At 36.8% G+C, this 27746-nt stretch overlaps 3 protein-coding genes across 6 annotated transcripts; 1 reads left to right on the top strand and 2 right to left on the bottom strand.

Annotated features, from left to right (window-relative positions):
• Positions 1–1121: 1121 nt before the first annotated feature.
• LOC147559526 (uncharacterized) lies at positions 1122–5073 on the bottom strand. Of its 3 annotated transcripts, XM_086661419.1 has the most exons (7): positions 4843–5073; positions 4279–4597; positions 3893–4116; positions 2662–2902; positions 2468–2553; positions 2290–2381; positions 1122–1804 (listed from the first exon to the last, which is right to left on the bottom strand). In XM_086661419.1, the coding sequence occupies exons 2-7, from the start codon at positions 4585–4587 to the stop codon at positions 1569–1571; spliced, it is 1188 nt and encodes a 395-aa protein (XP_086517545.1). In that variant the 5' UTR covers positions 4588–4597; positions 4843–5073; the 3' UTR covers positions 1122–1568. The 3 variants fall into 3 exon arrangements, with proteins under 3 accessions (XP_086517545.1, XP_086517546.1, XP_086517544.1); XM_086661420.1 differs by having other exon boundaries at positions 2232–2381; positions 4279–4887; XM_086661418.1 differs by having other exon boundaries at positions 4279–4887.
• Positions 5074–12891: 7818 nt separating this feature from the next.
• On the top strand, positions 12892–16744 carry LOC147559525 (nicotinamide adenine dinucleotide transporter 1, chloroplastic-like). Its single transcript, XM_086661432.1, has 9 exons — positions 12892–13329; positions 13450–13545; positions 13983–14089; positions 14270–14318; positions 14438–14547; positions 15036–15130; positions 15265–15353; positions 15441–15535; positions 16094–16744. Exons 1-9 carry the CDS (start codon positions 13260–13262, stop codon positions 16328–16330), a joined length of 948 nt encoding a protein of 315 aa, XP_086517558.1. The 5' UTR covers positions 12892–13259; the 3' UTR covers positions 16331–16744.
• Positions 16745–17005: 261 nt separating this feature from the next.
• On the bottom strand, positions 17006–22667 carry LOC147559524 (glycine-rich domain-containing protein 2-like). 2 transcript variants are annotated; one of them, XM_086661431.1, is made up of 9 exons: positions 22596–22667; positions 21576–22056; positions 20353–20894; positions 20014–20268; positions 19129–19584; positions 18457–18995; positions 18169–18370; positions 17911–18066; positions 17006–17826 (listed from the first exon to the last, which is right to left on the bottom strand). In XM_086661431.1, exons 3-9 carry the CDS (start codon positions 20482–20484, stop codon positions 17212–17214), a joined length of 2355 nt encoding a protein of 784 aa, XP_086517557.1. In that variant the 5' UTR covers positions 20485–20894; positions 21576–22056; positions 22596–22667; the 3' UTR covers positions 17006–17211. The 2 variants fall into 2 exon arrangements, with proteins under 2 accessions (XP_086517557.1, XP_086517556.1); XM_086661430.1 differs by having other exon boundaries at positions 20353–20470; positions 21888–22056.
• Positions 22668–27746: the final 5079 nt, after the last annotated feature.

Genomic DNA, 27746 nt, shown 5'->3' with positions numbered 1-27746 from the left:
AAAGATTTATATCTACTTTGAGGCTAGTCAATAAAGTTCCAAAAAGCTGGGAAAACGATTATGACCGGATAATTGTTTCAAACTTTTAATTCCTTTATTTCTATCTTCTCACTTCATAATATAAACTTAGAATATATTTTGTTTATTTCAGTTAAAAAGAATACTTGAAATGTATAAAAAAAATCACCAAGGAAAAGGCTTCAGGTTCCAACATGTTTACAAGATTTTGATACACACAACAAGTGGATGGCAGACATGCTTTTAGTATTTACAGGAGAGTCAACATCCGGCAAAAGTGATTCTAGTACCAATTCATCGGAGGAAAGACCAATTGGTCGTAAACAAGCAAAAACAAATGCAAGAGTCGGAGAAAATTCCGCACATTCTTCTGCTTCAAAAACTCCGAATGAGGGATATTGGAAAAATAGAGTAGATAATCCCAACAGAGAGCAACAACAATGACAAAAGCTATACGGGCTCAACAAGAGGTCTTATGGGTTCAACAAGAGTATCTACAAGCAGATAAAGAACACAAGAATCGAAAATATGGGATGAAATTAATGAAGACTGATGTTAGGTCTCTCGACGAACATGGTGCATGAATGCTTATAGCAGCGTGAGAAGCTTGGTTTAACGGTCAACCACGAGACCTAAGAAATTCCTTCTAACTGTCTTTAATTTTTCGATTGTTGCGTAGTCGTATTTAAGTAGTTTTAAATTTTTAATCTATTATTAGTTGTAATTAATGTTTTTTAATTGAACTATTAAGTAAATTGGGAAATTTCAAATTCAAATTTTTGGCCGAGAGGCTGAAACTGGAGCTGAATTTTTGAGGCTAAACTGAGGTTGAAAATCTTAGGTAAAAAAATGTTTTTTTCGGCCCAAGACAGGTTGGGACTGGATTTGCTCTCAGTTGTTACCACTCCACTGCCAATATTTCATGTTTCTTAATATTTTAAAACTCAAATGTAAATTTATAACTTTTAATTCTTTCAAAATTACAAAATGGATTTAAGTGATATATTCTAGAGCTTCTATCGAGATGATTACAAGAATTATAGATAAAATGTGCTCTAAATTATTTATTCGTTTTAATTAAAGGAAAAGGAAAAAAAGGGAAAGAAAGAAACTTCACTGTAATATTCTATTGTCACAGTGTATTAAATAACCTAAACAAAATACCAACTTTAGGTATTTATAATCCACATTATATAATTTACAAAATATGCTGTGTGAGATCATGGCTTCAAACTCATATTTTCCTCTATAATTTAGGTAAAGCTAGGCAAAAAAAAAAAGCATTACTAAATACAATGTCGAAACAGTTTCTTCAAGATTTCAGGCAATGTAGACTTCCATAAATTAAAACAACATCGAAAATTATGTTGTCCTTTCGCTCTGCTATAAGCTTCTATGCATCACATAAAGCATCATAATGCAGTACTAGTAGAAGTGTAAAACTAACCTCCAATTATGTTACTTTTTTTCATGTTTTTTTTTTCTTTTGATTCTTTTCTTTATTGTCACGAAAAGAGGTATAGGAAGATGCTTCGTCTCTCTTTTTCTCTTTACCTTCTGCATGTGCTGTGTGAAACAAAGAAGCGATAATCCGGGTGGTCTACGTCTATACGTCTGAGCCAGTTATCGGCAGCTTGCAGTAGCGAGCTTGCTTGTTGGTTGTTGTAGAGCCCATTTGGAGTCCAAACTGATCCCTTTAACTTGTAGGATGCAAGCCCAAATGCAGGTAGAGATAGCTTCTCATATGCGTCGGAACCATGGTCTTCTTGCTGACCATTTCCAGTACCTGAGAGAGCGAGAGTTTAGTTCAATGAAGTCCAACAAGCATGAGAGAGAGAGATCAGAGAAGTCACAAATTAAAAAAAAATATGAAAGAACCAAGAAGTCTAGATTTTTTAAGAAGAGGAAGTGATGGTGTAGGTTTAGTGATCCTGTATGTAGGTGTGGTTGTTTGGTCATAGTGGTGGTGGGGGTGGTGGTTGTTTCATAAATAGTGGGGTGTGGTTGTATTGGAGTTTTGAGGGTGGTTTAGCAGAGGGTTGATAAGAATAAAAAAATTTTGAGTTTTCAATTTAAATGAAGTCGATATTATTCGCTCACTCACGGGTCGTTTGGTCTCATTAACATGCCTTCTACCAGTCCCGACGAGTCCAACTCTTCTGGTGGGTATGAACGGGTTTTGAGTATGAGAGTTTTATAAATAAAAAAAACACCTGATATTTGTTTGCGTCCGACTTTAGAGAGAGAGAGAGAGAGAGGTGTAAATCATACTTCTAAACGGTGTTGAGAGTGAATGGAAGGTTAGAAAGCATGCATCCAAGTCCTGTAGGGTTGTCCCGGTAGGAATCCTGTATATTGGGTACCTGAACCAAAGCTCCAACACATCACAAAGTTGAAAGAGAAACCCATATTTTAAAATATATCACCTCGGCAGTTTCAGATAGCTTACCAGGCCACAGAAATCCAACTTGAAGGTAGCAAGTCATAGCTCCTGAGTGTCTTAAGCTCAGGGAACCGAGAAGCGAGAACAGATATCTGTGTGATAAAATGTTGAGACAAATGTTCAATGCACAAACAAATATACTGTATTGTTAGAAGCTATAAACTTGTTGATTAGTAAACCAGGAATAAGAACAAACTTGCCTTATCGGCCAACGGTTTTCGGCTGTATGGAGCCTCTTGCTCCAAGTACTGAAATTTTGGCAGACATGCAGGGTTGGAAATATCTCCGTCATCACTGGATGACAGTCTATTGACATCCAAATTGTTCCTTTCACTCCATTGTCTATCTGAAGAAAGTTTAAACCACCTTTCAGCATCGTCACTGCTTCCATCACTACTTGATTCCCTGGAAGACTCAGCATCACTTTCCTCTCCAGGTTGTCTGCCACAAGAAATTATAAAGAAACTAGCAGGTTAGATCCTTATTTTTTGAATAAGGTTAGATCCTTATTATAACATGGTTTTACCAAAACCCCTACTTTGTTTATTACGTTATACAAATGATAGCATATGAAATACAATGTGATATCTGCAGTACTAAATGAAATGGAAGATCCTAACACCATAAACAACAAAGGCTCGCAGAGTGTCTAACAATCTAGGATTTTATCTTTCATAAGCACATATCAGATTCAAAAGTTGGTCTACCTCTGCTTTTTCACTTAAAAAGGAAAACACATGAGATGGAGAAGTTAACCAAGGAAAGTAAACAAGAGCAAGATGGAAAGAAGAAATATAGTTTTGTTCTTCATGCTGAAAAGAAGATAATGTACCAACAAGTGAATGTCATCCCGTTGTGGCTCCATGAGTGATGCAGATAGATATAACTCTCACATGTAAGTCATTTGTTTTATTACAAAATCCACTACGAGAAAACATGCAGGCTGTTCAGCCTGTTCTACAGCTTGTAGAAACATATCTTAATATGTAGATTGAAATGAAATAACTAAGACAATAGGCTCTCGATAGTGACTAATGAAATGCGGAAAAGATATGACGAACCATAACATATACTGAAAGATGACCATATAAAAGTTATTGAATGTCATTCTGAAAAATGAAAAGAACCGATCCCCTACTAGAAAACATAAATTTTTTTTAGTGTTTGATAGTTCCCTAACCGTCATTAATACAGAGGGATAAAATATTAGATTATTAGGGACATAGCGAAACCAAAAGAAACCATGATCTTTTTCACCAACAGAAAAAATATATTCTTGGTTCATGGAGGACCATTTCCCATGTGGGACTATTCTCACAGTAACAATGTAATATAGTGAGATGAGATCGATCATAAAGCATTAGACATCTAAAACAAAATCGATAAGCGGAGAATGCAAATTAGATTAGCGTAAAAACACGAAAGTCTCACCTTGACCTAGAGGTTGGGTTGGATGAGTTCATATACAATTGAATAGCAGACAAGTATGGCACATAGTATTGGACTACAGATTCACTCCCATTCAAAACAAGAGGAACTCCAGCTCCATAAGCACTCCACTCCTTGAATGATTCCCACAAATCCCCAAGATTGAAATAGGGATTCTCTGAGCTTGTATCCAAATGAATCCCACCTCCCCATTCCCTCGACCTCATCTATACAAAAATCTCCAACTATTATCAACCAAAATCTAATCACTAAAAACCAAACCTTTGAAATGTCCTTCACTAATAATCAGTCTTAAACTTGAGCTATTATTATACAAATTAATGGTGATTCTTCACAAAATTAAGTAGATAAACAAAAATTTTCAGTACCTTTGAGAAATACTGAGCAGGAACAAATGGAGTAGTTGATTCCAAGAATCTACTCAAGTTAGTAGAATTCCTCAGTTGTGATGATGGGGAAGAACTAATAATTGAAGGTTTAGATGATGATGAAGATGCAAAATCATCACATTCCGGTTGATTATCCGATTCAGTCATCTCTTTCAGCTCAATCTGTTTTTGAAGTTGTTGTTTCTGCAACAACAACAACTGTTGTTGATGTCTTCGCATGGCAGGTGGATTATAAAACCTGTCTCCACTATGACTACGACCAAATGGAAAACCTCCAGAACCAGACATTGCTGAAAACCTAGAGAGAAATTTAACTAATTCAAACAGAGATCAGAGAAATGAAATGAGTTTGTGTTTATTTTCTTCAAGATTTAATTTTAGGTGGAAAATGATTTATGTTTTAGATTTCTAGGGTTTTGGAAGTATTGTGACTTGTGAGATATGAAAATGTCGAATAAGTAATAAAGAAAGAGTAATTAATTAAGGGCGAGAAATGGAAAATCTTAGAGAGAGAAAGTAGAGTGGCTTTTTGTTTTCTTCTACCTTTCTGTTTCTCTTTTTCTTCCTTTATAGTGCAAGAGATTTGTTGTTGTCTTGATTATGAAATGGTGGATTATTAGGGCAGCTCTTAATGGACCATTAGGTACCCTAACATGAATTTAAAAAAGATAATGTGTTATTTTGGATGGAACCCCAACTACCTAGTGATATATCCTAGGAAAAAAAAACTACTCGTATCTAGTGATATTTAACAATTGCGCTTTATTTTCGAAAGGGCGCGTCTAAAGGGGCCTCCCCAAATTGTTGTAGGCGCCTCCTCATACGGATTGATCATAGTCAAACCCCCGACAACTGTAGGCGCCTCTTCTCGGGGTCCGAAGCCCAAAGACTCGTCACGGGCTGGACAATCCAAAAAGAGACGGACTGTCCAGTCCGATTGTGCTCGAACCAGGGCCAGTCTGAAACCATGCATTAGGTCTCAGACTGGATCAGTTCGAAAAGATCCGGACTGTCCGGTCCGATTTTGTACGGACTGAAACCAGTCTGAAACCATGCATTAGGTCTCGGACTGACTAGAGATGAAATATCACAGGTCCGAAAAAAATGGAGGAAGTTGATATTTCATCCCCAAATCTAGGTTCGTTTCTTCATCTCCTATCTAGTGTTTATTCATCTCAACAAAACCTAGAATCTTAAGCTTGATAATTAATGGTTTTGGTATTTCTTTTAAGCTTGAAGATTTAAAAAGAAACCTAGGTTTTTTATCCTTCATGATGTTTAATCTTTATTTGTAACGAGTTTTAATGAATTTATTGGTTTAAGATTTTAATTGCATTTTTTTTGTTAAGTTGCCATTGACATGTATCATTCATTGTCAACAAAAAAAAAATGACATGTATCATCCATGGTGAAATTATTTCTCTTTATATCATAAATTAATGTCATTCACCACCAATCACCTACACTGATTGCCATGATCTTCAATGGCCTGCAGTAACATCGTCTTCATATCTCTTTCAGGGAACACTACCACCATTATCTTTTTCTTTTAAAGAAGATAAGAAGGGGTCGTGTATATGAAAACGAGACTGATAATGATAGTGGTCAGTGAAGGTGGTCTATGACAGTAGTGATTGATGGGGAAGAAGAATAGGAACATGGGTTTGGGGTGGAATTGGTATAAAGAGGGGTAATTTTGTATACTTCGAACGTGTCATTGACGGGAACACACCACTTAAGCGAGATTTAAGAAAAAAAATACAACTACAAGCACTAGGAAGTAGTCTGGGTCTATGTCAAAATAACTCTAGTCTGATTTTGTTCTACTTTTTAGTGGTACAAAAATTAATAGCACAAATTAGTATGGTTCGTGTTCAACTTCTACGTTCCATAGAAGTTTTTTTCTTTGTTGAAAGGCTATGGTCCATAAAAGTTGGTAGAGAGAAAAAGTTTCTGGTGGAAGTTGTAGTAATCCGATTGTGTCACCAATGAGTCAACAAATAATTGGGGCCCAAAATTCAAGTTGCACAACATTTCTTTCCCATATTTTTATCCACATAAAATTTCAAGTTTTCTTTTCTAAAGAAAAAGATAGCTAATTTCTTTCGGTTATTCATGAAATCACTCGAGGATGCATATACGATTGTATATCTCAAAGAAATTGTAGACTAACTGATGTCCAATGCATACCGTTCAGAAAATAAAAATTGTGAAAAATAATCTAAAATGACATTGTTTTCCGGATGAAATATGTGATAGATCATGGTAAAGACTATCAAACTTAGTGCAAATATTTGTAATGCATGAGGTAGTAAGCACAAACAAGATTCTTCTTACCTAGTTCAACAAAAAAAAAATTCTTCTTATCTAAGTTTGGATTTTTGTGGATGATTGAGAGCATAACATTCTTTTAACAAAAAAAAAAGAGAGCATAACATGAATAGAGATTTCTCTATTAAGGCATATTTAAGCTTATAAGTTATATCTCTAAATTAAAAGTTCATACACAAGTCAGAGTCTGAACAAAAATTTATATAATGACAATTTTACATTCCCCTAAAGAAACTATTCGAGCGCGCATACACATGCGCACGCACACGTCTCACGTGAACGATGCAAGCAAAAAAAAAAAATTAAGTGATCAAGTTAGATTATGATTCCTTGCAACAAAAAAAAAGTTAGATGGGCTAATTTTATTTAGGCTCTGAATTTGTTGGGACCAACTGATTAGTATGGCCTCTACAAGTGTCTGACAATTCTATTTGTCTCCAATTGTTTAGGGGAATTCAATTTGACCCCCCTCCCCATTTTGTCAAACTTTCCGTTTCTGCAATGACACATTTTTAATTAAAATTTCCTTTTCTTATTTGTCTATTTTATATGTCTTTCTCTTTCACTTCATTTTTCTCTCTTTTCCTCGTTTTCTTCAACCTAACAAGGTTGTTGGAAGAAGGTTGTCAGCCGATGACTTTTTGCCAGCAACTTTCACTTTATTGAACTCCTTTTTCTCCTCCTTCTTCCACAACTTTCACCGCCATGATCACTTTCTACCTTTCTCCCTCCCACCCTCTCTCTGTTTCCGCGAAAGGGAGAACCCCTTCACCAGAACTTTGTTTGGTTCTGGAACCCACATCCAGACAAGGGGGAAAGAAACCAGAAAAAGACGGTTTCATCTATGTTAGGATTTGGTTTCCCCTACATCCAAACGATATTTGGATGAAAGGAAACTCCCTTTGCCAGAACAGAGAGAGAGTGAGAGAAAAAGAAATGTGGTGGTGGTGGAAGATGAAGGAGATAAAAAAGATTCTATAAAAAATAAAGTCGTCAGCCGACGTTTTTCTACCGACAATCTTCTTAGGTTGAAGAAGGTGCAATGCAGAGTGACGTTAAAGTGGAGGAAAAAGATATATGAGGTGGACAAATAAAAAAAATTATAATTGCAAAAGTCCTATAAGGGTAGAAATGGAAGGTTTAACCAAAATAGGGAGCAAATCAAACTGCCAGACTCATGGTCAAACTAAACTGTTGGACAATTATGGAGACAAAATATGCCCGTTAACACAAATTGGAGACCAAAATAAAATTAATCTTATTCTTATTGATACTCGAGTATAATATAGGCCATACGCTAATTTGCTTATTCTATTTAAGCATGTTTAATATTACGTTGCAACACAGATTTTTGGTTTTAATATTCGTTTTATTCGTTCACTTAAACAGCAATTACTTGTAAAATTTGCATCGAGATAAAATCAATTATTAGTTTTTATAAGGATACCATGTTACCTCTTCACACCAATAGCGCATGGATGCTACATTTTCTTTATTTAAAGTCGATGTTCATCAAACCTACACACTCTCCAAATTATCTTATAGATTTCGGTCATGAATTATCTTGTATATTTGATAACAAATTGTTGACTAGAACATATATCTCACAATATAAAACTCCGAATTACAATATTTCAAAATTTATACACCATAAGTAACATGTTTAAATGACGCTACACGTCCATAAATAAGGTTAGTAAACTAAAATTTTAATCTCTTCCATTTTAGTCTCATTTCACAAAAAAAAACCTTAGCCAATTGAACAAAAGATTTTAAAATTTCAACAGAGAAAATAATTCCTCATTTTTTTCATTTTTTTGAAACTTCCTAATGTGATTATCATGTGCCATGTGATCAAGATGATCTGTGCAGATGTGGGACTTGAAACAAACTTCCCTTGCCTTTTTAAGAGTAAAAAGCATGGGCTTCAATAATAGGAACCAAAGGTTAGGTTTGCTATAACGTATAATGTTAAGCCCCAACCATATAAGTATAAGCAAACGTGTTTCTCCAACACGTTTTCCTCATCCGGAAAAAGAGACATTAGAGTGTTGTTAAATTTGTGGTCATTTATTTTAAAATTAATTGACAATACGTGGAGATGACTCACATATTATATATTTATTGTTTGATTGTCTTTCTCTCATTTGAAATTATTCTCACAAGTATTTATCCTTTTACACATTCATTATCAGTTTGATTCTTTAAAGTGATTTTAATTTGCATTCACTTGCTTAAATATTGGTCCTGAAACTTGACTAACTCACATGTGGGGTTCAGTATTAGTGGCTAGTTTAGCTATTGCCTATAATGTAAATATTCAAAAAGCAATCTATTTGGAGGCAGGACGGAATGTAGATTGAGATGAAAGTGAGTTCCATTTCAACAATAAAAAAAGAAAAGTGAGTTCCAAAAAGAAAAAAGATTGTAGATGAAAGTGCACGGGCCTTGAGTTCCACTAGTAGAGGGCGGCCATGGGTGGCACCGTGGCAGGGTCAATCCCTTCGGGGTGTTGTTTGCCCCAATTGAATGCCAGTGGCCTCTAAGATTCATTTTTAGGTTTATTTTTTAGGACATTCATCAATGGGAATAGTTTATAGCCACTTTTTGTAGGTGGAAGCAAGAGGCTTTTGAAAATAATTTCCAGGGAATAACTTAGTCAACCATGATTGAACTGTACTATTTTATATCTAAAAATTAGCTAACTTCTTGCTTCCTAATCTTCATCTTCCTCAAACCTCATCCCACAATAAATTCCGACCACCATCTTCATCTTTTAGTCTCTTACCTCCTTTCTCTTTCTCTCTCTCTTCCTTTTCCTTCTATCCTTTGTTCCCTTTCTTCTCTCTTTAAAGTCTATTTCTTTAACTCAGAATGAAGAAGAAGGGACGGAGGGAGAGAGAGATAGAAAAGAGGCGAGAGATGAAGATGGTGGCGGAAAGATGTAGTGGTTGGAATTGTTGGTGAGATGAGATTTGAGGAAGATGAACATTAGGGGGCAAGAGAAGTTAGTTAATTTCTTACCAAAAAATAAATACGCCCCCTAAGTTAATCATGGTTGACTAAATCTTTTATTTTCAAAAGATTTTTTGTTATGCTCCTAAATCGCGACCTTTTTGTTTGGCCGTAGGCACTCTTACACAATGGTGACTTTAGGACATCCAAAGTGAGGTGACCACCATCTTCACTAAAGGAAATTGTTCTTCATTCAAATAAACAAATTATAGAGTTTGAGCTTCTATACCTAAATCAGGAGCTTGATTTAGAATTATCCTTGTAAAAGAGAGGGGGCAAAGATATAACTCAGTCGATTATATCAACTGAAATTGAAAAAATGGAGGTCATTGACGAGATTATTAGTTGGCGAATGCTCGCAAGAACAGAGGTCAAGTTCCTTTATGCGGCTGATGTTACGGTTGCTAGTCGGCATGAAGACTGCTAGACTCGGGACGGTTTACGTGGCCACTTCTGATACAACCCGACGGATTATAATTATGAGAATGAATTTCAAGTTGTGTTTTTGGGATTTGAACTTTCTGTTATAACTTCCCTCTTGCTACTGTAAACTTTTGACATATAAATAATACTGGTTTACGTTCTAAAAAAACATAGTTCTAAAAATTAGTTCTCCACTAATAGGTCAATTGGAGTTGAAAAGGTGGAAGAGAGATCGAAGAGGGAAAGAAGAGTGGAAGATATAACGTTGGGAAAGAGAAAACAATGCTTAAAGTTCTACCTATAGATGAAACGGTTGAAGAAAATAGATGAAACCGTTATTAGATGAAGGGAGATTTGGTCAGAACTCTCACTCCAAAATTTTCTTTCGCTAAAAAAATATCATCAAACTTCTTCTGCTTGTTCTTTCTACTACAATCTTTCTTTTTCGAACCAAAACTATGAAAGTTGAAACTAAATATAATTTGAGATGTGCTTTTGATTTGTTTTGGTACAATTTGAGATTTTGATGGAGACCATCAAGATGGGCCTCACGAACGAACTAGTTAGAGGGCCTCATGGCCGAGTCCATTAGGGTTAGAGTTTAGGAGTTTCCATGTTTTAGTATTTCCTACTAAGTCTAGGTTTAGAAGTTTCTATATTTGAGCATCTTTGATATTTAGGAATCCTAATTCGAGTCTATCTAGAAGTTTCTAAGTTCCTATAAAAGGAAGTCAGGTCTGTCCTTGTTATTCAGATCAGAGAATATTATGAATCAAGTTTATTGTTAATCAAGTTTATTGTTTATTATTAATTAAGTTTATCGTTTTATCGCTTTTATCTTTATTTCATCAGTTTTATTTCATTAGTTTAGTTTAATAACAATGGTTGATTCCATTACTTTTACGCTTCCGCAACAATCTACATTAGCTGGTATTCAGAGCTTTAAGAATCTGGGAACAGATAATTTTTTTTTAAATACTTCTCATCTTGAATGTTGGAATAATCTTCCGCCTTTAGGTTGGGATCCTTTAAGAGATGCACAACAACTCTATGTTGATCGAAAAGATCAAAACAAAATTAATGTCGATTCTAAAATTCCTATGTTTGATTATCAATATCATATAGATTTTTGGATTCAACAGATGGAAGATTGGTTTATAAACCAAGAAGTCCATGACGAAGATAAGGTTTTTGTCATCGAACAACACTTGTCTAAAAGAGTCTATGAAAAATTCAACGAGATGCAATGGAGACTCATTGATCAAGGAAAAAAATTCGTCGACGATTGGACTACATTGAAAAGCATCTTTAGGTATGTTTTTCTTCCTTTAGATGAATATTTTTCATATGTGGAGACAAAAATTTAATCCAGTAGACAGTTCTCGAATGTTACTTCGGTCACTGTGTTCGATGGTATTGAAGAAGTTCTTGACAAAAAAAATAAAATTTTCTCAATGACGAAGGAACAAGAAGAACAAAGTGAATTATCCTCTTTTAGCTTGAAAATGTCAGTTCATTCTAGTTTAGATTTGATTAAGCCATATTCGAGTTTGGTTTATAAGCAACACGAAGATGAACGTGGGAAGATCGTTCAAGTGAAGAAATTCAAGGTTGATTTTTCCATAAAATATTATGTGGTGTTTGTGGTCTTCTTCATCAAATTAAAAGATGACGGGAGATGTTGCAATTTGTTGGAAGTTTCTTTCCTACATTTATTTTTGCAAGATTCTTTGCACTATGAGATTGAAGCTAGTGATTTCGTCCAAGTGGGTGTCCTTCGACCCCAATGCACCGTTCACTCGAAGTGGGAATTAAGGATTGCATTGTTGAGTCTCACTTGAGGGCAAGTTCGTTCTCGGCCGGGGAGTATGATGGAGACCATCAAGATGGGCCTCACGACCGAACTAGTTAGAGGGCCTCATGGCCGAGTCCATTAGGGTTAGAGTTTAGGAGTTTCCATGTTTTAGTATTTCCTACTAAGTCTAGGTTTAGAAGTTTCTATATTTGAGCATCTTTGATATTTAGGAATCCTAATTTGAGTCTATCTAGAAGTTTCTAAGTTCCTATAAAAGGAAGTCAGGTCTGTCCTTGTTATTCAGATCAGAGAATATTATGAATCAAGTTTATTGTTAATCAAGTTTATTGTTTATTATTAATCAAGTTTATCGTTTTATCGCTTTTATCTTTATTTCATCAGCTTTATTTCATTAATTTAGTTTAATAACAATGGTTGATTCCATTACTTTTACGCTTCCGCAACAATCTACATCAGATTTGGTCGCGACAGTTTGCAATTTGATTGCAACTTGAAATGGATTGCAAATAAATTGCATTTTGCTGAAACTGTATTCACGTTGCGAAAAAGTTCCATTTACACTGTAGTGGTTGCAAATTTTTAACATGAACTTCAACTTTGTGGTACATGAATCTAATCACGTCATAGATGATATAACATACTACTAACATTTAAGCAAAATCAACTCTTAAAAAAAAAAAAAGCAAAATCAACTCTTTAAAAACAAAAAGCAAAATCATCTTATCAAAAAACAAAAGTTAGGTTACTTCATCAAAAAAAAAAAAAAAAACAAAAGTTAGGGCTGACCCTTGACGTTCTCGTCCTATCATTCTCAGCCACTCTGGATATTATTTAATCCACTATCATGTAAGATTCAGATATTTTATTGGTACATTAAATTGATTATGTGCTCTCCTTTCTACCGAAACTTCAGTACACCACCAATTATAACATCTACCGCGAGAACGGGTCCCACTAAAAAGCCACGAAGTATTTCTTTTAGATTATTTGAATCGAGTATATTTTATATTCGTAGCCCGAGATACACCAGATAACTCTTCCTTCCATTTAACATTATTATTTCGAATCAGATTCGAGATTGGAAAATTCGTCCATGAAAACGGCGATCATTTTCCACATCTTCTCCTGCAATTCGTTAATCTTTTGATGGTGATTTTAAGTTCTCATGAGATCTTATCGAAACCCTAATTTAATTCATGTTGTAGTTTCCGCCAGCCTGATTTGAAGAATTACTCAGTTTGATTTCTCTCAAGATACTTTTCTCTTGCCATGCTAATTTGGTTCACTAAAATCCCCCTCTTGAGAGAGGAAACCCTAGATTTTACTGCTCAAAATACCAACTTTGATTTGATTAATATCAATTTGAATTTAAAAAATGTCCGCTGAATCACATGGACCTAGTACTAAGTTCATCCTCTGTAATGCTGGAGCTGGTGCTGCTGCTGGTATGTGTTCTCAAATTTTCAATTCGACAACTTTAAAAGTTTGAATTGTTCAAGTTTTGATTTTTTTTAATTGTTTGAGAGGGATTTGAAATTAGAGATTTGGGTATTTGATTATAATAGGTGTAATTGCTGCTACTTTTGTTTGTCCATTGGATGTTATAAAGACAAGGCTTCAAGTTCATGGGATACCCAAACTTGGGAATGGAACTATTAGAGGTATTTTCATTTGGTTTTCTTTTTCTCTGTTCTATATATAATCTTCACTGTTTGATAAAGCAATGATCTTTAACCTCTTTGTAGTTCCGTTGTTCGATTTTATACACTGTGTGTTTGTGTGTGTTCTCTTTTGTTAATATGGGTGTTCTTAAGACAGTTTGGCTTAGTTAACTACTGATCAGTGTTCAAGTTTATATTTGATGTTAAGTGACTTATAGATTCTGTTTTGTACCTTAGCTTAGGTACAATTGTGGCATCTTAGGTAATAACAATTAACCAGTTGTATTTTAGCATTAAGTAACTAGTATAATTATCTTCTTCTTGTACTAATTTTGGGGTTATCCAAATATTAGTAAGAAAAAGGCGAACATAATCATCATTTTCTATTTCTCGAAAGTCAACTTATTGATGAAGAAGTGGTTTACGTTTATATTCAGGTAGTCTAATTGTTGGTAGTTTGGAACGAATTTTTCAAAAGGAGGGAATACGCGGAATGTACAGGGGTCTTTCTCCTACTGTCTTGGCATTACTTCCAAATTGGGCAGTGAGTTATCCTCTTCCATGTCTCTTTCACTCTGTGTGCATTCGTTTCCTCATGCAAAATAACTACTTTAGTACTTGTATCTGTCGATATGTTTCCCCACTTAATAGTTTATCCGAACTGTTATCTGAAGATGAAATCATATTTATTATCTTTCGATTAACCATTATTGTGAATTTGCAGGTTTACTTTTCAATATACGAGCAACTCAAAAGTTTATTATATGAAGATGGTTAGTTAAATAATTTTTTGTCATTATAACTATAGATAAACATCGTTTGTATAATAATATTTCCTTTAAACTTAGGCAATCTTTCATGGATAAGCTGAGTAGTTTAAATGTTTTTGTAGTTGGAAACCACCAACTCTCAGTAGGAGCGAACATAATGGCTGCTGCTGGTGCTGGAGCTGCAACAACCATTGCTACCAATCCTCTTTGGGTTGTCAAGACAAGATTCCAAGTATGTCAGACATGATATCATACTGTCCTAGTAGGAAAAGATAAATGCTTGTGATCATTATATATATATATATATATATATATATATATATTTATATATATATATATATATATTTGCGTTAGTAAATGGGGCATATGTTGGATTTTGTTTCTGGATAAATCACTGGGTAGTATTACGAAGCCATTTGAAATTGACATTCCCGGTAGTATTATCGTGTGTCTAATTCATTTCTCCTCTGTAATCTGTATACTGTATTGTTTCATAATTTTCGTAGAGTAAGACTTTCATAGAGTAATTTGATCATGTGTCGGGCACTTGTACTCAGCACAGCTTCCTCGTATCATCGACCTGCCTTATGTGCTGCTTTGCTTCTGATAATTGTTCAGTTAGTTAATGGACTGTTTTGTTAGTTAGAATACCGTGTGAAGTCTTAGTTTATGAAAAAGGTCTGGCTCTCGGCTTTCCTAACCTTTCTCTTTTGTACTTAGACTCAGGGTATAAGGACGGGAGTTGTCCCATATAGGAGTACATTATCTGCTTTAAGAAGGATAACTAAGGAGGAGGGTTACCGTGGATTATACAGGTAATGCATCTTTCTTCTGTACAGAAAGAAACCCTCAGATGGTTTAAAGTTTAAACAAATATCTGGTTTTTCGTTATATCTTATGAACGACCGATTCTTATTATCTGGGTTTTGATTCTTTGTGCATGGAATAGTGGACTTGTACCTGCATTGGCTGGTATCAGCCACGTTGCTATTCAATTTCCAACATACGAAAAGATCAAAATTTACCTGGCTGAACGAGGTATTTTCTGCTTCTTGATTGCATTATCTACTACAATCTATTCCTCGCGGAGATTTTGATCTTTCTGAATCTACTTGATGCTATCAGATAACACTACCCCTGATTCACTTAGCGCACGTGATGTTGCGATTGCCTCGTCAGTCTCTAAAGTAGCTGCATCAACATTGACGTATCCACATGAGGTACAATTTTTCACTTCACGATGATACAATATGGTCGCCGTAAGTGTATTTATTTGTTTCTCGTGCTAATGATTATTGCATAGGTCAGAATGACGTAAGCGCTTTAGCATTTGTTCAATTTTTGTAAGGCTGGAGACACTCATGACGGACAACGTCTGGGTTGGACACCACAGGCTAGACTAGGCTTACAAAATTAATTTGCCTCAATATAATCTATAATGGATGGAGTTGGGGCCTGGGGAGGGGGGAAATTCCAACGCTTATCATGATAGGCCTTTAAGTAGTTGTGATCGGCCGATTCGTCCAACTAACTCGTGGATCGGATCTGTATTGAGTAGAGTCTGAGCCAATCTCGTGCCAAACCCTCAAATTTGTATAAAATTTGAATTTATAGAGTTTAATTTGAAGTAGAGTTGTGGCTTGTGTGTGTTTGTTGTGTATCTACACTACTGAGCTTTATCACGGTGCCTTTTAGTCATTCGACTAACCATTTTCGATCTATTACCGATGTTAAGGTAATAATATTTTGTTCCTTTTTCCTCTAATTCTGCTTCATAGGTAGTGCGCACGAGACTTCAAGAACAAGGGCATCATGCAGAGAAGCAGTATTCTGGTGTCATCGACTGCACTAAGAAAGTATTTCAGAAAGAGGGTTTTGCTGGTTTTTATCGTGGTTGTGCTACAAATCTAATTCGGACAACTCCAGCTGCTGTCATCACATTCACTAGCTTTGAGATGATTCATCGGTTTCTTATTACTCTATTCCCCTCGGACCCGCTTTCTAGCACAATTTGAACACCAACAGATCGAACTCACTCTTCAATTTCGCGAGATACTATTACTTCTGATCGATTAGTAGAGACGCAACAACGAAACTAGAGGTACCTTATTTCCTCCCTGTGATTACTGAAAATTCTGAGTTTGGGTCTGATCTTTTCCATCATGTGGTCTGTGATACTAAGGAAGTTCAATCAACTGTATCTTCGAAACGTGAAAAAGGATATTGGGGTTCTTCGATAGCTTTGGGTAACTACAGAGGTAGCATTTTTTGTGTAATTTTTTATGGACAAAAATGTATTCTTGCTAGAACGATGATGTCGATTATGAATCTACTGTCATTGATTGATCATTTATACCTATGATGTCTATTATGTATTCTTGCTATAACGATGATACCAATAACAAGTGTTGTATCGATGTTGTTTCTCATTTCTTGGAATTCTTTTTCACTATGATAAATGCAGTATAGCTAAAAAGCCGAGTGGGGGTAATTTGAAGGGACTTTGCCCTGTCAAGTCCCATCTTTTGATGGGCTTGTGTTGTTTCACGAGGTGATTGTAATGGGTCGTGGCGGGCCATTTTCGAACCTCTACAACCTGAAGTGAACCTCTGTTTGCATCCGAAGCGATAAAAGGCTGCATCAGGAGATGTGTAAAAAAGGTAAGGAAGAAAGAATAGAGAATAGCAAGGTTTGTAACCATCACACTTATTAGAAGGATAACTGTTTATTCTCAGTCTTCAACTTCATCATCATATTCATATGCACACGACAAATTCGAATGGAAATAGTGAGGAGATGATTTATTTATTTACATGTCACCTCTTAATTCATACCATATCTATACGTATTAAGTTCATCCGCATTGGGCTGATATCAATTTCAGTCGATAGCTGCATTATACTGCGGCAAGTGAGGTACCACTCTGCTTCATAGCACCGCCACAACCACCACCACCACCACAACCACCTCCACAGCCACTACTCTTTGCCATGTTTCCACAGCCACTACCACCACCGCAACCACCACAGCCTCCACTCTTAGCCACGGTCACACTGTCTCCACAACCCCCTCCACAGCCACCACAACCACCGCATCCTCCACTGTTTACCATGGTCCCGCAACCACCACAGCCGCTTCCACAGCCACCTCCACAGCCACTGCCACAGCCGCCACTCTTTACCATGTTCCCACAACCACTGCCACCACCGCAGCCACCACATCCACCACTTTTAGCAGCGTCCTCGTATACTTCGTTGCGTACTCCCTCCGTGTTTCTCTCTGGTAGCACTTCGAAGACTTGCCCAGCTACTACCTCAACCACTTCTACATCCTTTTCTAATTCAGTTTTCTTGTCTTTTGTGATGTTCTTTTCAAAATCTTCATTCAAATCTGCTATCTTCTTTGAAAGTTCTCCATTGGCAACTAAATCAATGTGTCCTTCGCTTTTCAGAATATCTGAGAGTATAAAAGTCAACGTGATCGCAGGCAACACAAACCATTCTTCTTTGACCTGAGTATGAATCTCCAAGTATTATCAGTACACCAAAGACGAGTTGTTTGTTATGAAAAAATAGAAAAGAAAGCATTGATATACCTTAAGAAGCCCAGATTTCACGTTAAGTAACGCAAGAGCCTTGCCATATGGATCTTCTGCAGAGAATTGAACTACTGTGACGAAGTCGGGTTCAGTTTTCAGCCTATCACATGTCTTTGGTTCATATTCCAGCACTCTACCAGGAAAAAGTTTGATCTATATCACAAATACACAAAACGTAAGTGACATAGGTACGTAACCAGTTACATAGTGTGTATAGCCCAATGAGAGAGAGAATCGGAACAAGAAGACGCTTACCATCCTGTTAGAAGAGAGCTCAAGTATGTGCCCTTGTTCACCGGATTTGTGTTGAAACTGAAAGGACCCATTAGGATCCAAAAGCGACCACCCCGTTCCCGTGCACTCTGCTAAAACATGTGTTTCACCAGACAAGCCCACAATGCCGATAACCTCTTTACCTGAAATGGAGTCGCTTTTTCCATCCATTTTCTTCAAATTCCTGAAATGCAAAGACGGAGATAAATATAGAAGGGGTCCAGGACTCCTAAAGGCATCAGAAGAAGAATCTCATTGCCAGCTTCATACCTCATTTGGATGTTAAGAATTTCATTGCCAGCTTCATCCACAACAGAAGTCCAAGTCTTTGTTTGTTGGATACTTCCAGGAAGTGGGAAGAAACATGAATTCTTTGCAAATGGTCGTGAACGTACCATATGAAGCATGTGTGGTGAAGTTGTCGGAATACTGACGGAAACAGCTACGCGCAGATAGACTGGTTTTGAGTTCTTAATGCCAGAAGTTGGAGTTAGCTCAAACCATTTCTCCACCGACAGCTTAGACTTCGGATCTAGCAAATCCTTCAAAGAGATCGAAGTTGTACCCATGGATTTGGCTCGTTTTGCTATGGGTAGGTTTGAGGGCGAATGTGACATGAGTTCAAAGAAAAGCTCTCCGTTCGGCTCACACTGGAAAGCCGCCACTTGCTTCTCCCCAGATACAGACAAGATACTCAATCTTTTCTTCGCGTTGAAGAAAGCATCCGGCATTTTCTTACTAAAATTGACAAAGACGCTACCCTTTTGGCCAACCGGTAAATCTCTTACTGCCACGATCTCCAAAACTACCTACAATACAGACGGGAATAAAGGAAAGGTAGAGACATGAGAACAGAAAGGTTCTTATAACGTTCAAGAACATGAAGATCATGAACTTAGGACAAAAGAAGAGAAAAAACATCAGAAGGTGGTAGAAGCTTACCTCTACGACCTCAACCTTGGGAAGCTGAATTGTTTTCTGAGTCTCATTCAAAGGAACGACATTCTTGCTCTGTAGACTTGACTTCCATGGAACTACTGTAAGCGGTTTTGGTGCTGTTCCTCTATACATTGCCCCTGCCCTCCAATACCTAGAACCAAATGTGTCTTCCCACTGCTTCGTTGTTCCTGAAAATCCAATATCAAGTTTCTGCCCTTTGCTTCTGTTGGAATCGGTGTCGTCATGCTCTAACAACTTTCCAGTGGCTTCAATGACATCTTTACAGTAAGAAACAGGATGAAGTTGGTGTGTATGCCATATAAGATCAATATCATAAGTGGGAACACAGAAGCGCCTGATAGACCTTTCCTTGTTTCTCTTGATAAGATGAAGAAACCCTTTGTATCGGGCTATTGCTCCTTCCAGGAAGAGATCATGATTCATGTTGGGTCTCGATACCTGTCAAAAGTAACCTCCCAAGATAAATAAACACAAATTGGATTATGAGAACTATGAGTTGTCTAACTTGGGCTTAGGTGTAGGCTTATCGCGAGACTTAAAATTGTGTTGCCTAAAAAAGTTATACGGTGCGAACAACAGTTATATCAATAGTTTTATTTACGGAGTTCTCACACTATACTACTAAATCATCAACATAAAGACAACGGGTTGTAATTCGAGTACACTAAAGGACTGGCCCATGGCCCAATGAAATTGTGGGCTTCTGTTCCTCAGCTTAAGAAACTTCTATCGTCCATGTCATAATAATGCATTGAAATGTGCACTTGATTTGTAGCTAATGGTAGAATTTGGAGATGGCAATTGATTTGGTTTGGTACTGCTATTGTATGAGAGGAAAAGGTTAATCACTGAGATCGTCTCTCTTACCTGGTAAAAGAAAGAGCTCTGCCTAGTAATAGCTGAAACCAGATCATATTTGGTACTCTCTTGATTGTCAAGAATAATTTCAGAAGCATTATCTGAGAAAGAGCCGCTCAAGTCAAGCTCATATGGCTCATGTGGGTACAGTTCGTTCCAGATTTCTTCTGTTTTCTTTGTGGGTACCCCTTGAATCTTGGAAATAACATTTTGGTTGTCAAGGGTCTGCCCGAAGAATCCCTCACAGTCGGCTTTGTATCTTACCTATATAACAAAGCATACAAGACTATTATGGGACATGCATTGTCAAAATGGTCCAAATACCAAAGAAAAGGGAAAAAAACCTACTGGATTTAGCCTGTGACAGTGCCAAACCCATTCACAATCAAGAGGGATAACCAAAGGGGCTTCTGGGGCCTCAGATTTGACATGTTTAGCAAGCAAAGGAAGCCAACAAGTCTTGTACCTGAAAATTAACATTAGACACAATTACAATCGCGAAACTGTGAGCTCAAAATAATTGATAAGTGTAGACCGTTGAGTTGGTAAATCAATTATACTGTGCGTGAGTTTGACAGTCTAGATTGTCATTTTAAAGAAGAGTTCATGTTCACAGAAAGGACATAAAGAGGTGGATGAAGCCATTGAAATATGACTGACTTTGTTCTGTTTTCTTTAGTATTCAGTTGGGATCACACCTATAAACTTGCAGAAAGATGCATTTCCACACTGTGATATGGCATTTTGATACGGATAGCTCTATAAAAGGACATACTTTAAACGATTAGGAAAGGACCAATTATCGATCCACATAGTTTGGTAAATAACAATTATCCACTATATTATATGTACTAAAACAAAAACTACTTCACTGAAAACAAATCAATACTCTAAGACTGTAACGCCCCAAGCCTTAGCAGTTGCCGATATTGTCCCCGCTTTAACCACCCAGGCCCAAGCCCACACGGGTACGGGGTTTTGTTCTTGGCGAAGGCACCACAAGCCCACCCAAAAGGCCTTGGTACTTACTAAGCTTGAGCTTACACATATAGCCCAGTCTCTGGACACTCTTGTGAGCAATGTGGGACTATTACAATCCCCCACCCTCAGCGAAGAGCCGTCCTCGGCTCTGATACCACTTTGTAACGCCCCAAGCCTTAGCAGTTGCCGATATTGTCCCCGCTTTAACCACCTCACACAGGTACGGGGTTTTGTCCTTGGCGAAGGCACCACAAGCCTACCCAAAAGGCCTCGGTACTTACTAAGCTTGAGCTTACACATATAGCCCAGTCTCTGGACACTCTTGCGAGCAATGTGGGACTATTACAATCCCCCACCCTCAGCGAAGAGCCGTCCTCGGCTCTGATACCACTTTGTAACGCTCCAAACCTTAGCAGTTGCCGATATTGTCCCCGCTTTAACCACCCAGGCCCAAGCCCACACGGGTACGGGGTTTTGTTCTTGGCGAAGGCACCACAAGCCCACCCAAAAGGCCTCGGTACTTACTAAGCTTGAGCTTACACATATAGCCCAGTCTCTGGACACTCTTGTGAGCAATGTGAGACTATTACAAAGACAGGCGAAGAACCAAGAATTGCGGTAGAGGGGAGGCTGGTCTATATAGGCTACGTTAGTTGAGGGTCTGGCTCGGACCAAATAGTATAATCCACATAAAGTTGAATCTATTTTCTATTTTAAAGGTAGCACGAACTAGCCTACTTGTACTTCCGGCCCTGGTTTAAGGCATTGAGTACTTCGATTACACTCTAGGGGTTATTCACTGGCAAGACATCCAAAACTACAAATCGTCGATAAATTTGAAAAACAGTGTTGTTAAAAAATATTAACAAACAAATTGAAGAAACACTTGTTAGGTAACGTACCTGTATATAGCTCGTCTTAAAATAGGCCCATCTTCGTAGAGACATCGATACCGATCGATAGTTGCTAGAAACTCAAGATGTTTCTTAGCTGCATCTAAAAGGTCTACACTTATGACAATCTTTTGAGCTTCAATCCACTCTAGCTCTTGCTCCTTTTCCATTTTTAGCTCTAAAGAAGAATTGATAATTCAGTAATAAACAGCCAAAAAATCCTCTTTCAAGTTAAATCCACTAATTGTTTCACTAATTTCAGTGAATCTTTTAACTTGAACAAAATATTTTCAAAGATATACAGACTAAAATCGAGAAATTTCAAATACCCATTTTAGTGAGTCACAAGAATATGAATAAAACTCTAGAATGAAACCCTAAATGAATCAAGCTTAGTAATTCAATTAGAAAGAAATAAGTTATGTTCTGGCGAAAACCAGAGAGGGCTTCTGTTATTTTGTTAACAAGGTGAGACTTTGTAATCACAATTTTAAGCATTAATCAATCAAATAATAGAATTTTTAACTTTAACAACATAATTAACACTGCAAGAATAATATGGAATAAGAACTCAACTAATAGACACAATTAAAAGAGAAAAAAACAATTTGATTTGTTGAAATTATTCGAATAATGAACATGAAATTTGAATGATCTGAAACAAAAGGAGAGATTTAGCAGAAGGAAATTCAATTCCTGGGTAGATGAGAAACTCACCAAAGAAACCGGAAGATTTACTCCTTGAAGAAAGTCAATTAGCTTGGTTTAATATCTTGACTATTTCTCTCTCTTTGTTTATTACAGGAAAGGAAGAAGTTGCTGAATTTGTACTCTCTCTGTTGATGTACCAGACTAACAGAAAGTACATAACAAATTGTCCATCCAGTACACCAAATCATAAATATCTTTAGTTGGATCTAGGGGTCCGATTTTGGCCCACTACTGAGATCCGTCCACAGACACCCGCGTCCACGAGGGTCCATGACCGTGGAGCATCCACGGACCCTCGTGGATGAACGCGAACAAAAAAGCCTTGCCTGCCGTAGCGTCCATGACTGCCGGATCGTAAGCCCATCCACGAGTCTAGGATTATTACAGTACGCATGCCCATTAATTTCTACCCGCATGGTTGTCCCTATACTCAATAGCTTGAGTTTGTTAGATATATAAGGCTTAATATGGACAGTAAAACTTTGTAGCGGTGAATTGTTCTTGCCAAAATCTGGTTGTGTTGGTTTGGTTAATGGTGGCGTCAATTTCGGATCTGTTGGTGGAGCGATAGGTTTAATGGTGGTGTGGTGGTGAAGAAATGGTGGGAGTGTTTTTATTGATGGTGGTGGGTGGTGGTGGAGAAGAAGAGGGTTGTGGGTTATTTCTGTGGTGGTGTTTTAATGATGGGGGTGGGTGGTGGTGGAGAAGAGGTGTGGAAGCTAGGGTTTCGGCTGAAGAAGAGAAGGGATGAGATTAGGGCAAACATGTTTAGAAAAGGGTTTTTATATGGTCAACCAAAACCCTTCTTCTAGTCTTCCCAGTCAAGTCAATAGTTGGACCGAGACCAAGCTCCAAGACCAAGTCAACAGGATTAGACTGACTTCCATTGTGTCTAAAGGCACCTGTGTGAAATCAAGAAACAAAGTTAGTTAGACTTGTTATTTTCTGTTATTTCTGTTTTTAGGTTTTCTGTTATAACTAACTACAACTCTCTTATCACTTCTCCTATATAAGGATATTTGTAAACCAAAAAGAACTATTGAAAATAAAATCGAGTTAAGAGAGTTTCTTACATGGTATCAGTTAGGTTGTGATCCTCAGCTAGGGTTTTCTTTCTCTTCAACTCAAGAACAATCATTCTAAATCTCGCAAAATCAAAACAAGACATGATCAAAATTCAGATAAAATGGGTCATTAAAAAAGATAACAAGGATCAAAATTAGATAACAAAGATCAATATCAAGTTTCAAGATCAAAAGTGATAAGTGATAAAGAATCACTTACTGTTTTTTTCGGACTTCTCTCCAGCATCTCCTGGTTCTTTAATCATCTATTCAATTTTCTAATCATGGCAGCCTCAAATCAAGGTAATCTTCCACCAATCTCTTCTGTTACTAACTTTATAACAGAGAAACTAGATGATAGCAATTATCTAATGTGGAAAGACCAAGTTGAAACTATGCTTGGAACCTATGATCTATTAGGGTTTGTTAATGGTACTATAGAAGAACCACCTCAACTTAGATATGTCAATGGTATAGAACAAGTAAACTCTGATTTCCAAGTATGGAGATCAAAAGAGAGTTTTGTTAGGTCATACCTTAAGAGTACTCTCTCAAAGTTTGTTTACTATGATACATATGGGCTAAAAACAGCAAAGGAAATATGGGAATACCTTGATCTTACCAACAATGAAGGTCTAGAATAAAAAAAAGACCAACTTAGAAGAAAATTACAAATAATCAAGAAAGGAAGTGCATCTATTGCTGAATATCTCAGAGAATTAAAGCTAATTGCAGATTCTTTAACTTCAGTAAATGATAAAATTAGTGAATCTGAGCTTGTCAGACTAGCTATTCATGGCTTAAACTCTGACTATGATCAATTTGTCATTGCTATAAGAGCAAACAATGAGCAATTGACTTTAGCCCATCTAAAATCAAGATTAATCCTACATGAACAGTGGTTATTACAAAGAGAAACTGATCAGGAGGCATATTATGTTAGGAGACAGTATCCAAAGCCACATCAAAGACCATCTAATAAACCCTCACCATCTTATTATAAAAATCAAGCTTATGCAAAGAGAGATGGGTCTCCTACAAAGGGTCAATCTTCAGTAAATAATCAACTAAAAGGTCAAAAGGCTGAGGACTTTGATTTCTCTTCAGTCCCATGTGGTTTGTGTAAAAGATGGGGACATACTCCTAGTGTTTGTTATTTTAGATACAAACCAAATAGAAGTTACCCAACTTATCATACTGAATCTCAATGTCCTCAAGATGATATTGAAGAAGCTCATCATGAAGAAGATACCACAAACATGAAATCATATTCTTATATGGAAGAAGGTATGCTAGAATGCAATAATGCTGTACTATTACCATATGAAAACAGTGATGAATATGATGAATTTCATGAGTGTCATACTGCTGTAGTGATTACAGAATTAGAGGATGAAGTTTATTATGATTGCAACCCAGAACAGGAACAGTGTTTTGTCACTACAGATTCTACTTATATATCAAAAAAAGATAGTTCTTGGCTGGCTGATACAGGAGCTAGTAGCCATATGACTCATAGTGAAGACAATCTTACACTAATTCAACCATATAATGGTTCTGATGCTGTTATGGTAGGCAGTGGCAAGTTTTTACCCATTTATAGCACAGGTACATCAACACTTTCAACTTCAACCCATAATTTTGAGTTAAGTAAAGTTCTATGTGTACCTAATCTTAAAAGGAATCTACTATCAATTTCAAAATTCACAAAAGATAATTCATGCTCAGTAGAATTTCTACCATGGGGTTATAATATAAAGGATATTCATTCAAAACAAATCCTAGCAGAAGGGCTTGTCAAAAACAATTTGTATCCTATAGAGGTACATAATGCTATGTTAAATCATAGACATAAGGTTGCTTATCTATCTCAGACATCTTCAAACTATGATGTTTGGCATGCAAGATTGGGACATTCTAATAGTGCAGTTATCAAGCAACTTCATGAGGAACATAAAATTATTCTAAGTACTGGACAAGACTTTTTGTAAGTCTTGTGAATTAGGTAAAAGCAAGTGTCTACCTTTTGAATCTTCTTCTTCTACTACCAATACTCCTCTATATTTGATTCATTGTGACATTTGGGGACCAGCCCCTGTCACCACTCCTAATGGTGCAAGATATTATATACTGTTTCTAGATGATTTCAGCAGGTATAGATGGATATATGCAATGAAACTAAGGTCTGACAGTATGAAGTGTTTCAGTCATTTCAAGGCAAAAAATGAAAACTTCTCAAGGAAAAGATTGTCTATTTTCAGTCAGATGGTGCACCAGAACTCAAAAAGGGAGAATTTAGGGAATTCTTAGACAAAAGTGGTATTCTTTTCAGATGTTCCTGCCCATATACCCCTCAACAGAATGGAAAAGCTGAAATGAAGCATAGGCACATCACAGAACTTGGTAATACACTATCTTTTCACTGTTCTTTACCAAAACATCTATGGTTTGATGCTTTTAGTACTGCAGTCTATATAATCAATAGAATACCCACCAAAACTTTACAAGGAAACACTCCATATGACACACTATTTCATCATTCTCCTGATTATTCAATCCTCAAAGTTTTTGGCTGTGCTTGTTACCCACACCTTGGAGAACTCAGAAAAGATAAACTCAGACCCAAGAGTGTACAATGTGTTTTCTTGGGCTATAGTAATGAACATAAGGGATATAGGTGCTATGATCCCTTAACAAAAAGACTTTATATGTCTAGACATGTCACATTTGAGGAAGACAACTTTCCCTATGTCAACCTCAGTGATAGACAGTCTAGTGATGATCAGAAAACACAGCCACATATCTCATTACCCCTACCTTCTATTAATCATGTTCTAGACAGTCCAACTGAATTAGGGACACCTAGTATAATTACTAGTACACCAGCTAATTCAGTATCAAGGCTTTTGGCTAGTGATGAGGGCATTGCTAATGTTTCACTAGTACACCAGCAACATCACTAGGAACATCTCATCCTCCACCATCTAGAACAATCACAACAAGAGGTAGAAATGGGATTATCAAAAGGAAAGATCTACCCAATGATTTTGTAGCTCATTTTTCATTACCTCACACATTAGATGTTGCTTATTTATCCATATTACAACTACCAACTGAGCCAACATGTTATAAGGAGGCAGCTAAGCATACTGCCTGGGTTCAGGCCATGAATGAGGAGTACCAAGCTTTACTTGACAATTAAACATGGTCTTTAGTACCTTATCACAACAACATGAATGTACTTGGGTGCAAGTGGGTCTTTAAGTTGAAACAAAAGAGTGATGGTACAATTGAAAGATATAAAGCAAGACTTGTAGCAAAAGGATTTCATCAACAAGAGGGTGTTGATTATGATGAGACTTTCAGTCCAGTTGTGAAGGCAAACACTATAAGATTGGTACTCACTATAGCAATTTCAAAAGCATGGCATATCAAACAACTTGATGTATCAAATGCTTTTTTACATGGGGTTTTAGAAGAAGATGTGTATATGATTCAGCCACTAGGGTTTATCAAACCAGGAACAGACAACCTTGTTTGTCATTTACACAAAGCTCTATATGGTCTTAAACAGGCACCTAGGGCCTGGTTCAACAAATTTACAACCTTTCTATTGTCATATGGTTTCCAAAAGAGCAAATCAGATCACTCAATGTTTGTCTTTCATCATCCATCATCAGCAATGATTCTTCTTTTATATGTGGATGATATAATTCTCACAGGGAATTCTATGTCTCAATTATCATCTCTTATCAAGGACTTAAGCAGTAGCTTTAAGATGAAAGACCTGGGTCCTTTATCATATTTCTTAGGCATTGAAGTCATCACAGATCAGAGGCAACTTTTTCTTACACAGAACAAGTACACATTGCAGGTAATACAAAAAGCAAAGCTTTTGGATTCTAAACCATCTAAATTACCAGTATCTAGTGGTAAAAGGGTTTCAATCACAGATGGAGAAGAACTCCCAAATCCCACTGAGTATAGGAGTCTAGTTGGGGCATTACAGTACCTAACACTCACTAGACCAGATATATCATTTGCAGTTAATTATGCAGCTCAATTCATGCATAAACCAACAACAGTACACTTA

Source organism: Eschscholzia californica, unplaced genomic scaffold, assembly GCF_041429995.1.
Source record: "Eschscholzia californica isolate CP2 unplaced genomic scaffold, dmEscCali1.0.p SCAF_2, whole genome shotgun sequence".
NCBI lineage: Eukaryota > Viridiplantae > Streptophyta > Magnoliopsida > Ranunculales > Papaveraceae > Eschscholzia > Eschscholzia californica.
Note: the sequence above shows the minus strand (reverse complement) of the source record. Positions and strands in the feature narration are given on the sequence as shown.